General features: G+C 39.9%; 1 protein-coding gene across 3 annotated transcripts; it reads right to left on the bottom strand.

The window, feature by feature from the left end:
• Positions 1 to 517: 517 nt before the first annotated feature.
• On the bottom strand, positions 518 to 14,328 carry GNG4 (G protein subunit gamma 4). 3 transcript variants are annotated; one of them, XM_064413797.1, is made up of 3 exons: positions 14,054 to 14,328; positions 7,606 to 7,711; positions 518 to 1,296 (listed from the first exon to the last, which is right to left on the bottom strand). In XM_064413797.1, the coding sequence occupies exons 2-3, from the start codon at positions 7,699 to 7,701 to the stop codon at positions 1,168 to 1,170; spliced, it is 225 nt and encodes a 74-aa protein (XP_064269867.1). In that variant the 5' UTR covers positions 7,702 to 7,711; positions 14,054 to 14,328; the 3' UTR covers positions 518 to 1,167. The 3 variants fall into 3 exon arrangements, with proteins under 3 accessions (XP_064269867.1, XP_064269865.1, XP_064269866.1); XM_064413795.1 differs by lacking the exon at positions 14,054 to 14,328 and adding an exon at positions 7,855 to 10,709; XM_064413796.1 differs by lacking the exon at positions 14,054 to 14,328 and adding an exon at positions 7,809 to 10,708.
• Between the last annotated feature and the right edge of the window lie 142 nt (positions 14,329 to 14,470).

Here is a 14,470-nt window from a genome sequence, read left to right as displayed (position 1 = left end):
GCATCAGATTGAAAAAGAGCTTTCATTTTTTTTAATAAAGAGAAAAACAACAACAACAAAAAATCTCTAAAATAACAGTTGCTTCCATCAGGTGCCTTGCACGAGCTTAATTTTACTTTATGAAGGCAGTCTTATTTCACACCTCATTCTTTTCCTCTCACTGCACTTTAAAGTTGAAACAAAAAAACATCCCAGAACCTCCACAAATTACTTGCTGACAACTTAACTAATCTGTGGCCACAAAATGTACAAACATAGTGGCTGTCAACATCACAGTGGTCTTGCTGCATATCCTAGAACAACATTTATTTACCATTACTCTACAGCCCCATAAAGTCCTACTCTCATGGGCAAAAGCATGTAGAGGGCTGCTCAGAAAATGTAATTCCCAATCCCTGTGCCATTCAGGGCAGTTTTACATCCCAGACTAAAACCCTCAGGAACATTTATTTCACAGTTTAGTTTACTTTCTAAATAATTCAAATCATTATAATTCAAAATAATTGATACAAGCAACCACATTTTTCTACGTTTTTATTGATGCAATCCTGATGTGTGACTATACATCTTCATTCTGCTCGTAGCTACAATGGCAATTTACTAGGATTGTTTTTGTAGTCAAGTTTTTTACAGTCTTCAGAAAACATATTTATAGACACCACTTACTTTATAAGACCAATCACTCTAAACAATGTAAATTACTGGGACTTTTTCCTAAATAGTGCTACTTGAGGAAAAGGTCATGCTACTCTCTTTAGATAGAAATTTTGTAAAGGCAATTGAATTGAATTCACCTTCCAAGGAAAATAAGAATGTTAAAAATAGCTTCAAGAATTGATATGACTCATTTGGATCCCAGAAAAATCTATTACTGGCAAAGATATCTACAATTTGATACTGTACTTGGTATTTTTACTAAGACCAAAAGAATATTTATGAAGTACTGAAATCAAACTTGTACATTGCTCTGAAAGATAAGCATTACCTTGAATTTTTTCTTTTCTTATTTTTTTTTTAATTTTAGGGGGTTTTTTTAGCCAAAATTGCACTACCTTCCAAAAATATTGTAGGTATGGGGTAAGTGTTGACATCTGAAGAAAAAAATGTTAAAAGCATGCAACACTGATACCAAGTTTTAGCAGATGACATTTTTAATTGAAAACTAACTCAAAGGATAGTACAAAAGAGTTTCTTCTCCCTAAAGGGATTTTCAGATGCAGGTACAGGAATAATAAGGGGATCTTCTCCAATGTGTGCATCACAATATGCCAATAAATCTGCTGCAGCCTTGGATACCTAATAGAAGAGAAGAGAGAACTACTGTAACACTTAATTCTGAACCAATCTGAATTGCAGAAATATTTTTCATAGAGCAAATGATAATGGAAGCTATCGTAAAACAGGGAGTAGATTGCTTTATCCTTTAATGATAAGTCACATCTCTCAATTTGCTCCTCCTAGGCCTAGTAATCCTTACACACATTTTATCTAATACAGTGACATAGATGGTATTGATTGATATCATCCACGTTGAGCTGTTCTCTGCATCAGAAGGATGTCAGGAGCACACAGTCATTAAAACATTTATATGTTAACCAGCCATAAGCAATAAGGATTCTCCTTGAAGTGTGTTTCTGTAGAGAAACCTGCTTCAGCTCTTACTCCCTTGCATTGGTTTTAAGGTTTTCCACACATACTCTCTCTACCCTCTGCTCTTCTGGTTGCAAAAAAAAAAAGTTCCTTATGCACATGACTATGAGATTAAAAAGAAATAATAAATCAGGAACAAAACTTGAACACCATGTGTGATAGGTCTCATTTAAGCTCAATACTGCTCTTTTCAATGAAGCAAGATTAATGTCTTCTGCTTAGTACCTTACTATAAGTCGTCCTTTATTCACAGCATTCATTTAAACTTGAGCACTGCCTTAATATTTTTTAACTTAATATTTTTATACTTCTAAAATAAATAATTCTCAGGTCTCCAAATTCAGGACATGGATTTATGCTTACTGAAAAATCTATAAAAATACAAATACATACAAAAATGTAGCAGTGTGTTGAAAATTTGCAAAGCAAGTTATTTTACAGTAAATTAAATATTAAACCTTTTAGTTTTTGCAGCTTTGTGCCATAAGAATATTGGTGGTGGCAGGCCATAGTGACTCATTTATTTTTTCAAGAATTTAGAAAGTGTTTACAAAACTTTTTGTTCTGATCAGTCAGTAAGATATTAATGGCTATCTGTATCTCTTTGCTTTGGGTTTTCAATATTCTGATAGTTGAGAAAATGAATTCTGGAGTGTTTACAAAGAAGTCTTTTCTCTGAGCACGGTGACAGCTTGTCCCTCATCAAACACCAGGGTCAGTATGTTTGCACAGCTACAGTGAAGAGAAGAAACAAATCCCATTTCTGGTATTTTTCCAGCAGGTGTGTCCCCAGTGTTTGCTTTAAGCTTCCCGACGCCCTGCTTGCTTTGACATGAACCCAGCTGTCCTGGTTTAGGGCAAATTTGGGAGAAATAAGCCTATAGTAGGCTTCAGATTAGATCTATGAAGTCAATGAGTATTGAATCAGAATTTGCATGAAATTTGAATGAACTTCTGAAGACGGTTGCAGACTTTATTTCTCTATTTTCTTTATTTTGAATTTCTGTATGTCTTTGTAGAATGCTTAAACCTATGGAGAACCTGTGGTTGGCACCCCAGTATAAACCATCCCCCTAATGGAGGTAATAAGAGTGTTGAGGTTATTTAAAATCAGTTTGTCTTTGAATTGGCCTGTAAGACAAAAGGGTGGCAGAGACACTACGTTGAGCAGAAGGCTGCCGGGCACAGGTGAAACAGAAAACTGAAAAAATCAGAAGAGATGTTCACAAGGACCAGTGCTTCTGAAGAAAGAAGCAAGTAAAACAAAAATGTGTTGAAAGTAACAGACCTCAAAGTACAAAGGATTGTAATGATTTTCCTGTAATGATCTTGTTAGTTTCATGCGTGGATAAGCAATGTCAGCCCAAATATATTGCTTTTCATTCAATGGAAGAGCAGTACAATTTCAGACCACGTTCTTAGAAGGGAGAAACCCAATAATACAATTTCCTGCTTCTCTACATATTGCTGTGCTTTGTAATGATATAACAAAAAAAAGGGATGTTTCACTAGTAGAAGCTCAGCATACATTTTTGTAGCTAACTTGTCCTGTAATGCTGGTAAGAATGTTGTGAAGCAGAGTAACACATTCACAGAATCACCTGGGTTGGAAAAGACCTTTGAAATTATCAAGTCCAGCCTTTGACCTAACGCCACCTTGTCAACTAGACCATGGCATTTGGTGCCACATCAGTCTTTTCTTAATTCCAGGGATGGCAACTCCACCACCTCCCCGGGTACCCCATTCCAATGCCCCATCACCCCCTTCTGTGAAGAGAAAGCCTTCCTTCAGTGTCATACTGTTTAAGTCACATTTTAGTTTGCTTTTAAACAAACCCTAGTACAATTTATACAAAAAAACAACCTGCAACAAGAAACTGAGGAACATGATCATTGTCACAAACTAAACCTGCACAAGACCATTTATTTTCATCCTTTAAACAAATAAAAGGTTTTGAGAAGAAAAATCCTCCCACTGGGATTACAGTAGTCATAAAAAAGGTGAATTATAACCATTTCTGCACTAAAAGTAGAGTAACTTAGGCCTGCACAGTGGAATAATGACCATTCACAACAGGGAGTTAAATGAGCTGATCACAGTCCAGGAGCAATGAAAACATGAGTTCCCATGGTTGTGGAGCAGTGTTGGCAAAGTCAGACCAAAAAAGAGCAAAATACAATATTGCCTCCAGCAAGTTGCCTGCTCAGTGTCTTTATTGGGAAGAGCAGTGGTGCAAGGCCTGTGCACTGGGCATGGCACCGAGGTCCAGCAGGGATGGCTGCTTGGGCACAGGCAGCAGCCAGAGGTGCCCCACGGCCAGGGCTGCGGGCTGTGCTCACACACTGATGTGCTGACTGCGTGCCATGGAAGGAGTGGGATGGAGCCCAATCTATCCTAGCTTTTACTCGCCTTTGGGGTTACTTGTAGCTGAATGTTGCTGGACAGCTTCAAAATAGCTTTTCCTAAGAATTAAAATAAATGCATGGGATTTGAATATTCAAATGAAGTGAACGCATTTATCATGTCAGCTTTCCTGTGCAGTACGGCTTGGTCTGCAAGTTCAAAGTGATTTATACATATTGCAGAAGTGGCTAAAGGAAAAAAAATCAGCCTCCAGTTTGATTGATGAATTCTATCAGAAAGTTAACATCTCATTTTTTTAAAAAATCTGTTTAAGGTGCATGGACTAGAAGATGGAGTATATAGGTATCACACTGATTCTCACATTTTGTAGAATTACTCTTACTCTTGCAAAAACCACATCTGGTTATCAATTTAACAATAGGGAAAAATGTCCAACAAATCACTCAACCCTGATGCTTTAAAGAATTAGTCTCAGGAGGACTGTGAAATTTCACCATTATATTTCAGAGTAGAAGAGGTGATAAAAACTGACAGAGTTAGTACATCCTGTTAGCTGCACTAATAATTATAAGCTTCAGTGACAGGGCAAAATGCTGCAATTACAATGTCTTCTGCCTTGTCATGGATTGTGACTAATTACCATCCTTGCAACAACACCCACTCTGCTTATCCTTTATATCTAAAACAAAGACATTCACACACATTTATTGGCATTCTCACTGTTCATCTCCCAACACTATTCAGGACCAGTTAGGAATACTTCCTATCTTCTTTAGGAAAAAGAAAATGGAATGATAACTGATATGCCAAGGGTCTTAAATGTCAGAGCACGCTTGCTTTTCCGCTTGAAAAGATTAAGTAGTGCTTTTTTTCTGAGGACAACTCTGATAAACACCAATACTAACTTTACTTTCTCAATTTTACTGCTAGCACCTTTAGAAGACACATTATTCTACTAGTCATGAGGCCACTGTTCACCTGATTTTACTTTGGTGTTTCCTAGCTTGAGATCTGTATTTCCAGCTTCCTACTTACTTCTCCTTTATAACTCTAGCTGTTCCTTTGCCAGGTAAGACAGGTTCAATTATGATCCTTCTGGCATTCCTATGGTTTATAAAAATCCTCCTTCCAGTTACCAATCAATACACCAATAATTCCAACCATCTCTTGAGTTGTCCTGCCTCTTTCACACCTCAGCAGCAAGTTGTCTTTGTGGAATCTCAGAACACAGCACTGCTTTGCTGCTCTGACTGGCTAGAGGACTTAATAGGACTTCTTAAATTAGTTGAAAAATCCAGAATACAGTGGGGAGTCAGCAACTATCAACATACTTTTAACTACAGCATTTTAAATGAGTAGACGCAACTCTTGCTGATTACAGCAGCTGCTGTAATTTGCATTGGAAACAAAATGCCTCTGTAGTAGAAAAATAAACTGGAACTTCTGATTTTCCCAGTCAATAACACAGGCACTTCTTCCATGTTAGCAATGTGGTCTTGCCTATTGTGGCAATAACAACTTGGCTATAGCTATTTGCAAAAGAGGGTTTAATTAAATTATTTGGAAAGCCCTGATCTTTTGTTAAATGTCTAACTAGTTTAATCAGATGCAAAACACCAGGAAAAAAAAAGGAAGTAAGTTCATTGATCTACCTTTACAGTAATGATCTGAGAACTTAAAATCTCCCACTGAAACCACTGGAAAGTCTCTTGGTAAAATTTGACTGTGCTGAAACACACTTAACTGATTCAAGATTAAAAAGCCAAGCAGATTTTGAAGGACAAAAAGCCCATCAACTGTTTCTCACAATCCCTCATATGCTTGTTCAGAGAAATTGTAGAAATCAATGCATTTTGAAAAGTTATATTTGTTTTATATTAGTGTAGGAGCCCTCATAATTCTGAAACACGTCCAATTTTCTTTTGTGTGTTTTTGGTCCCAGGCTGTTTCAAAAAGTGAAATAATTGCACTTTCAAGCTACCTGTTTTTTAGGTCTGCCACATTTGTAATAACTGTGTTCATTTTAATTAAACTGACTATAAAAATAACCTATGTCTTTATTGTAGCTATGTCTTTCTTGCATATGCAATTAAGAATGTTATACACCTAACTAATGAAGCTATTTGCAAAACTGACCTAATGATGTGGGACCTGACAGTTGCCACTGCACACACAGAAGCAAGTTTAAGGCAATCTACTAAGTAACAACAATTTCAAGTGCCAGTAAACTGGGCCATATCTTTCCAACACTTTCCTCTGCCACCCACACCCTCCCTTGTCAGTTCTGTCCATGCAGCTGCAATATGACCTGGGACTAACCAAGGCAGACCTTCTTTTACTGCAGGAAGCAAACACCTGTCCCTGTGAACAGGTTATGTGATGAATTTGTGACACGCTATGAAACAGAGAAAGCACTTTTACCACTTCAATGGTTTTACAAGACATCACTAAAAACTGCCACAAAACAGTGACTGAAATGTCTTTTTTCATATGAGCAAGACTGACCACTCATGTGATTTGTACTAATATTTCTGAATTATAAATATTACTTCTCCAGCTGGTGAGTTTGTGATCTGAGACTATTTTAAAAATCACAACTATATACTACTGTCCCCATGCTGACTACATGCAGACTTTCAGCACAGAGGACGGATGGACAAACAGACTTAGTAAAGACCTACATGAAGATTTTAATGTACAACATTTCTAAATTGTCCTACTGACTTAATAATCTCAGTTACAGTTTGTAGCAACTTGGTTACAGTTCTTTGTAGAGAACTGGGTAATTTCAATGCATTACTTTTTAAAGATGGAAAGAACTTCTTCCTTGTAGAGACTGGATTTTTATCGAAATAATTATTCCCTATTTTCAGAGGAAGAGAGCAAAAGAAATAAGCATTGCTTTCTTAAAAACTTCCAAGGCATTTTTAGCTTCTAGGTTCTTGATATTTCACAAAATTTTAGCCTAGTGGAAAGAACGACATGCAAGAATAATCCACGGGATTTTTTTGTTAAAAAACCAGAAAACCTCTGCTTAATAGTCCCTTTAATGATAATATTTAATCCACAAGATGCATGATGAAACCAAATCTTCACATACAACACATTATCAAGTGTGAAGAATCATAACTGGACACTGCAATCTCACACGATTTTTGTGCAATGATGCCTGCACTAAAACAAAACAAAGCAAAGCAATTCAGCTTGTCTCATCATTATTCAAAAATTTTGCAATTAAAGATTTATTCCAATTCTTAAAGGAGAAAAATAAAAAAATCAGAACTGCACTTAAATTCAGCTAGAGGTAACAAGGAAGAGCACCCACCAGCTGATTTTAAGTATTTCACAAAATACCACTTTTGACAAACATGACAGACACTCACACAGAAGCAGACTTGAAGCCAGGCTTTGGAAATCACTTCACTAGAACCCACAGTTGGTATGTAACTCACTCACAGAACTGAGTATTTTTTAATTGCTCAAGACAGATTCCTGACTTCTGCATTATTAAGGGCATACTGTTCCACAAACTAGCCAGTGAATCCAAAATATCAGTGAATTCAAAATATCAACAATAAGCCTAAGTTTACCTTTATTCTATCCATGTATGCTTCCATTTTTAATTGCTCCACAGCTTTCCTGGCTTGAGAAATACTGGTTGTACTGTTTGACACTAGTTCCTTCATTTTGTTTTTCCTGGAAAAGATGAAGTTGAGAGCATTTAAAGAACAGGTAGCAAAAGCAGCAATCACTGAGAGGACAGCTATCTGAACTCTAACCAGCCCTTGCCCACCACATCAACACTGCCAGGCTGTTGGTCACGAATACAAAGCAGACACCATTTATTTCTGTTCTCTTGCTCCATGGCACTTTATTGCATTACATATTTGCATCCTCGATCATCAGCATTCTGCCTGAATCCTGCAAATGACATACAAATGCAGAGCACATGACCATGACTTCAGCGTGAAAATGGTTGCCCTGGTTCACGTTGCCAACGCAGAACAGCTGTTCACAAACAGACCTTGCAGGCATTGCACAGTTTGGCTCCACGCCCCAGTTACACCTAGAAACATCAAAACAAGCTCAGAAGTGTGTGCAGTGGAAATTAATGCCACACCACTCTCACCAAGCATCAGAGAGAAATTTTAAGATAGAGAATGAGTCAGAATTCTGACTATTGATAAAAGAAGTTTAGAAATGAAGTAACAGATTAAGAAGAAATAATGCAGAGGTTTCTAACTTTTTGCTTAGACACCCCAGAAAAGTTTAAAGATGACTAAAGCCAGTACAGTATGCTGTACAGTAGAGGATGCTTTATTTTTTAAGAGATCTGCAGCTCTTGGGAAGGGACATCTAGGAAAGGTATGGCAGCATTTGGTTCTGTTGCATTGCTTCTCCCTGGGGATTAAATCAGCTCAATATCCAGCAGTCCTCAGCACTGTTACCTGTTAAATGAGTTGAGATGTCCACATTCAGACCTTGACTAACTTACAATATCTGTGCCAGAGGTGGTCTGCAGGTCACACCCCCTTGTGCTGACACCTCCATGTGCTCTGGCCCAGCACAAGGAACAGTCACTGTTCTGAAGTCACTGGAGGTTGGACTAAGGCCACAGGGAAAAATGATGGGATACAGATGTCCTACACAGGTCTCAGACTAGCTGTACTAGCTAGTAAGACCGGATGCTGAGGTTTCAATCAGGCAACATTCCCCTGTGGTCCTTTCCACAAGGGCCACCTGCATCCAGATTAGTCTGGCATCAAGCCTCGGAAACCAATCTAAAGTTCAGCAAAATGCAAAGGACACAGAGTGTGAGAGGCAGATGGGATACAGGAGAAAAACACACACACAAGGAGGCACTTTTTGCACTGCTGCCAAAGCAGTTTTAGGCTCAGACCCTTCAAAATTAATACTTCCAGCTTATTTCTGGATAAGAAGCAAACACCTAGAACCACACAAATTTCCTTTCTTGAACCTTGATAGCTTACCTGATCCAGTCACTGGGGTGTAAGATACAAACAGGAAATAAAGTAGGACACTGGAAATGCTCTTGTAAAAAAACCTGTACATACAATGCCCCTGTTAGACTCAAGACAAGTACACAATCCATAGTAGAAAAAGAATGGAGAAATAATTTTTAACTACTTTGATTTTGCTAAACACAAATTCTCAGAGACAAGACAAAGACAGCTGTTTCTTCTCACAGCCTGGCATGACACAAACTGCTTCTTAAAATCAGTAACCTGTGCTGTAAAATAGATGGTGTAATACAAATGCCATGGTGAGCCATGCTCTAATTTGAAGAAACAATAGAATCTTTTTCTTTCAGATCTAGTATAAGTCAAGGCAGGGAAATGCTACTTTAAAATCTATTAATTGTGCCAAACAGAACAAGAGCTTGAACATATGCCAAGAAAAAGAACAGGTTTTCTGCATATACGTGTGTCATTTGAATGGAACACAAGTTTCCCCCTTGCATGCTCTGATGAAATAAAATCGTGTCAGAACACAGCAGGTTCTTTGTCTTCATCTTTGTTTACAATTTTTAACTCATATTCCTTACAAGGCATGGGACTGAACATATGTGGATGAACTGGCTTTGCATAAAATGCCATGTACTGTATGAAAATCTACAACCAAGCCACAGCTTCCAATCCATTGTGAGATGTGTTTTGACTTGCAGTGGAAAGTCAAAGAGCAGAAAAGGTACAAGACATTCAGAAAAAGAGAAGGCTCTGAATTACAGCTCATCTCTGGATTTTTTGTTAGACTCAACCTTCTCACTTTTAAGTATCAACCCATCCATAAAAATTAGAATAAACACATTTAGCTTTGTTTACAAAATGATACCCCCACAAGAGTGAATCATTTACATTTTATCATCTCCACATCTACCTTACTAATGATCACAAAGTCAAAAATGTCAAAGCTAAATCAAGTCAGAGGCCTTTCTACATTTGCCACAAACATTTAAATTAAACTGAATTAAGCAACTGCAACTCCCTGAACAGTCCAGAGAATTCCAGATCTCCCAAGTCTTTCTGGCAATTCACTCACTCATACTGTAAAAGCTATAACCATTAGTGTTAGACAATGTGAACTGTCACTAGCTACAACAAAGTTGGCAAGAACAGCGTTCATAGTACTTCCAGCCAGTGTTTAAGCATTTACAGAATAAGAATTGAATTAAGTCCATAGTAGAATTCTGAAAAGGCTATTAGGCATAAAAATGCTTCTAAAAATTCAAACCATGTTTCTAAAACAATGCCACACAGATAATATATCCTTACCTATATTCTGAAACACCAAATGGGAAAAAAAAAATAAATCTTGACTAGTAAAGCATTTAACAGTATCAAAAAAACAAACAGAATATGAGGCTTCTTAGATAACTTTAAACCAAAAGAAAAAGTCTGGTACTAGGCATTTCAGACATGAGAGAAAATTTCCACTTATCCCCAGCAAGAGGTTCGTTTATACTCTGAAGTACAAACATTTATTCTGTTCCAAATCCTGCTCCAACCTTTACATGCATTTAAATATTTAACTACTATATTTCTGGAAGTGTTTAGCATCCATTTAAGTATTTAATTTCCTACAGACAGGTATGGTTCCATAACTTTGCGAGACTTCTCCTCACATACCAAGCTACATATACCTCTACCTTCTCTCACTCTCTGCAAACACCATATGTAATAGGGCCTGAAATGGTGCAGAGTACATATCTGTGCATCATTTAAGGCCCTATTACATATGGTGTGATGTTGACAATGAGAACTGTACTCACTTTCAAACCAGGCTGTGATAAAGAGATCCTTCTTGCAGACAAAACTTTGTATGACACTTGATTCTGTTCTCCTTAGGACCTGTAATAATAACCTTAAGCTTAATATTCTTTAATGAAATAAAACTGTTACTTAGAAATAAAGCTCTGGAGAGAAGAGAAATTTTAATTACAAGAGAATCTATTACACACCCATCCCCTGGAATGTGAGGAAGCCTCTCCTTCAAACACCCTCTTGCAGGATGTGTTTCATCTGAGGCTGCAGCCTGACAAATAGATCTCATCCTCTCTCTTAAGATGACTCCTCTTACACTGTCCAAGTATTCTCTAGGCCTTTAGTCCCACAGGAAGGCACGTTTATCTTTATATTGTACCTGGGTGACCAGTCTACAGGATCATGGAATGGTTTATGTTGGAAGGCACCTTTAAAGATCACCTGGTTCAAGGAAATGCAATGTTCCTGCAATGAGCAGGAACATCTACTATAACAAGTTGCTCAGGGCCCTATCCAAGCTGACCTGGAATGTTTCCAGGGATGGGGCATCCACCACTTCTCTGGGTAACATATTACAGTGTTTCACCACACTCATGGTAAAGCTTTTTTCCTTACATCTGGTCTGAATCAACCCACTTTAGTTTAAAACCATTACCGTTCATCCTTTCACAACTGGCCCTGCTAAAAATTCTGCCCCAGTTTTTCTTTTAAGCCTCTTTTTATTACTGAAAGGCTGCAGTAAGGTCTCCTCAGAGCCTTTGCTTCCTTAGGATGAACAATTTGAGCTCTTTCAGATATTCCTCACAGGAGAGGTGCTCCAGCCCCTTGATATCCTGGTGTCCCTCTCCTGGACTCGCTCCAAGAGGTCAGTGTCCTTGCCGTGCTGGGGACCTCAGATGGATGCAGTGTGGATGCAGTGCTACCACAGCTGAGTAAGGGGCAGAATCACCTCCCTGGACCTGCTGGCCACATCGCTTTTGATGTTTAAAAGGAGTAATTTCTCCCCATCATTTGAATTACCTAAAACCCCTGGAACCAGAAATTCTCAGCTGGGTTTGCTGCTACTCATTGCTGGCTGTTTTTACGTTGGATCAATGTAGGCACACATCAATACAGGCCCTGATAATCACTTTAGTTGCAGTAACTGTGCTAACGAGCAGCCTTCATGCAGCCTACATGTTACTGCTGCAGCCGGCAGACCTGGATTATACAGGAGCTCATTTAGCCAGGGTATTTTTGTGCAGTACACCGAGTTCATTGGCCTGGTCTCTATTGATTCTTTTCTTTTAGGGGAACACTGGCTGGGCTAACGAAGAACAGTGACAGCAGCTACACAGCCTTTTTTAGCCAAACAGTTTCTGCTGACTGGCACCCCACACCAGACAGCCCTTTCCTAAAGCATCACTCCTGAAAGCTGCACAGCGACAGCCTCCCAGCCAGCTGCATTTTCTGGCGTTTTGTTTACCTCACTTCATCCTTTTTCTGGGTTCTGCACGTAACTCATGTGTGCTGAAGTTCTTCATTTCCCAGGCTCCTAAAAATGCTTGTGAAGAGCAGCTTTTTCCTTTTTTGTTTTACAGTGAATGATTGTACCCAACAGCACTTCAAAGGTAAATTTATCTTATTATAATGCATAAAGCTGCATAAAGATTTGCAGGTATAGCTTGATGCTGCATTGGGGTGAGGAGTGCAACCTTCACCTGCTAACATTATAAATACTTGATAGTAAAATGCAGAAAAAGTCTAAAAACTTGAGTAACATAGAAGCAAAACTGAATTTTCATGTTCAAGGATGGATTTCTACAAGAAACAGAGATGAAAAGCTGCATTCCCCCCCCGCCCCCAGCTCCAAGTACAATCTTAAAATGCCATACCTTAAAAGTGACCTCTGGAACTCAATCTAAAAAGCCCTAAACCAAATTGCTGCCTTAATCTAAAGTCATGGACCTGATATTACTAGATTAGAAAACATGGGCTTGACAAATCCAAAGAAAACCTTCCACACAAGGTCTGTACTCTGTGGACCACACAGCCCAATAGGAAAGTTAACCCAATCAATCACTGAACTAAGTTCCACTGACATTAGTGGGAATCATCCCTGGATAATGACCTGCAAATCACATCCTAAATCGAGGAAAGATCGTCACATTTCATTATCCACTTGCAGGAACATAAACAGCAAAATTTACAGCCTCACAGCTGTTCCATGCCAAACTGGTATACCAAAGAAATTAAAAGAGAGAAAAAAAATAAAAAGAAATGGAAAGAAACCCAACTTCCCCTGCTATCTCAGTTCTTACCCTAAGATTTACAGCAACTGATGTAGCTCTGTAAAGAGAGAGGCAGGGTAAGGAATCCTTTTCTTTCTCTATCTCATGGCTACACAAAGAATTTCAAGAAAATTACTGCAGCTTTTCAGTCCATCTCCTAAGGAGAAGCTTAGTACTACGAGCAGAAATTATTAGATTAAAGGCAAGAACAATTGTTCACAATAAGGAAAGAATGCAATTTTCATACCATAACCGTGGTGACTTTGAAAATAACTTCTCCTCATGTAACTGCAAATCAGCAAAACTCCAACAGCTTAGTTCTTATCTAACATATCCAGTACTATATCCAGTTCAATTGTCAAGTTCCAAAAATTCTTGCCATCATACCCAAATTTTTACTAAGAATTATAATCTTGCTTCTGAACATTAAAAAAAAAATCAAAGGAAGCAATGGCTGAAGTAATGTGATATTTCCCAAAGACAATCTTTTTGTACAATATAATTTATCATCAGTATACAGGTTATATGAACAGCCCAGCAAACCACCAGAGATTTGGAAAGTCTGAGGCAGAAAGATTTTTCCTGGCTACTATTTTACCTCTTTAGCTAATTCTGAAAGATAGCCGTGAGCTTTCAAAGAAAGACACAGGAAATTTTGATTATTCCTCTTAAACCCCACTTAAAACGTATTTGAACAGAATTGTAACCTACAATATAGGGAGAGCTTCTCCGGGAAGCTCGGCACTGCATCCCCTGCAGGGCAGAAGCGTTTTTTAAGTTGTTATTCCGAGTTTTCTGTCTCACTGCGCTGCCCTAATGGCTCTGCTGTGCAGCAGCTCCCAGCTCCGCACATCAGCGATCGCCGCCCGCAGCAGCCGGGCAGCGGGAGCTGCTCCTCCGTCAGTGCGGGCCGGCCAGCAGGCAAAGCGCCGCTTCCCTGAGCCCTCGCCCCAGGCAGAGCCCCCTCCCCGCCGCCCGCGGGCTACCTGGGCTCGGGGCTCTCCGGAGAAGGACGCTCCCCGCCGCTGCCGAGCCCGGAGCCCGACGCCGACTGCTGCGGATAACCGGGAAACTCCGGCTCGCGCGGCCGCCGCCGGCCCCTGCCCACCCGCAGCAGCCCACGGGACCAGCGGGACGCCGGGCCCGGCCAAGGGATTCCCGGGACACCAGCGCCGGCCGCCGGCCGGAGAAAGCCCCGCGCGAAACCCCGGCCCGCCCTGCGCTGGGCGCTTCTCCCGCCCGGGCCCCGGGCACTCCCTCCTTCCCTCCCTCCCTCCCTCCCTCTTTCCCGCCCTCCCCGTGCGGGCGGGAGGCTGCGGGCAGCCCGGCGCTGGCACAGGGCGCGGCGGGGCGGGGCGGCCGCGGGCCCCGGAGCCGCCGCCCTCACGCTCCGCCTGCCGCTG

Source organism: Passer domesticus, chromosome 3 (genome assembly GCF_036417665.1).
Source record: "Passer domesticus isolate bPasDom1 chromosome 3, bPasDom1.hap1, whole genome shotgun sequence".
NCBI classification, from domain to species: Eukaryota; Metazoa; Chordata; class Aves; order Passeriformes; family Passeridae; genus Passer; species Passer domesticus.
Note: the sequence above shows the minus strand (reverse complement) of the source record. Positions and strands in the feature narration are given on the sequence as shown.

Excerpts from the sequence above, each read along its gene's own strand:
- GNG4 (XM_064413795.1), bottom strand. The coding sequence starts at position 7,880 with ATGGAGCAAGAGAACAGAAATAAATG. Across the intron at positions 7,712-7,854 it reads CAAGAGAACAGAAATAAATG|GAAAAACAAAATGAAGGAAC; the intron begins GTGTCTGCTTTG and ends CATCTTTTCCAG. Across the intron at positions 1,297-7,605 it reads CATACATGGATAGAATAAAG|GTATCCAAGGCTGCAGCAGA; the intron begins GTAAACTTAGGC and ends CTCTTCTATTAG.